The sequence below is a fragment of the Eimeria tenella genome, genomic scaffold (assembly GCF_000499545.2).
Source record: "Eimeria tenella Houghton genomic scaffold, Eth_scaff2257, whole genome shotgun sequence".
NCBI lineage: Eukaryota > Apicomplexa > Conoidasida > Eucoccidiorida > Eimeriidae > Eimeria > Eimeria tenella.
Genome location: NW_013542113.1, coordinates 3,138 through 3,422, shown reverse-complemented (window position 1 = coordinate 3,422; position 285 = coordinate 3,138). Strand labels below are relative to the sequence as shown.

At 64.9% G+C, this 285-nt stretch overlaps 1 protein-coding gene across 1 annotated transcript in view; it reads right to left on the bottom strand.

Annotated features, from left to right (window-relative positions):
* ETH_00039100 (uncharacterized protein) overlaps nucleotides 1-285 on the bottom strand; it is a gene marked incomplete at both ends in the record, with an annotated part of 3,794 nt that overhangs the window by 2,723 nt on the left and 786 nt on the right. The window contains one exon of the mRNA XM_013374745.1: nucleotides 46-265. Coding sequence (XP_013230199.1) covers nucleotides 46-265 — 220 coding nt within the window. The remainder of the gene's footprint in view (nucleotides 1-45; nucleotides 266-285) is intronic.

Genomic DNA, 285 nt, shown 5'->3' with positions numbered 1-285 from the left:
GCTGCTGCAGCAGCAGCAGCAGCAGCAGCTCGTCCTGCCACTCACCAATAAGGGAGCTACACAGCAGCGGGCCTTCGAGCTGCTGCTGCTGCTGCTGCTGCGCTGCAGACAACACCAGGTCCCACTGCTGCAGCAGCAGCGCTTGGCTGCAGCCGCCAGGCGCTGCAGCAGCTGCTGCTGCTGCAGGAGGCGCTGCTGCTGTTGCTGCTGCTGCAGGCTCTGTCGCTCCAAATATCGCTGCCTGTACACCTGCTTGCTGCAGGCCCTGCAGCAGCAGCGCAGCAA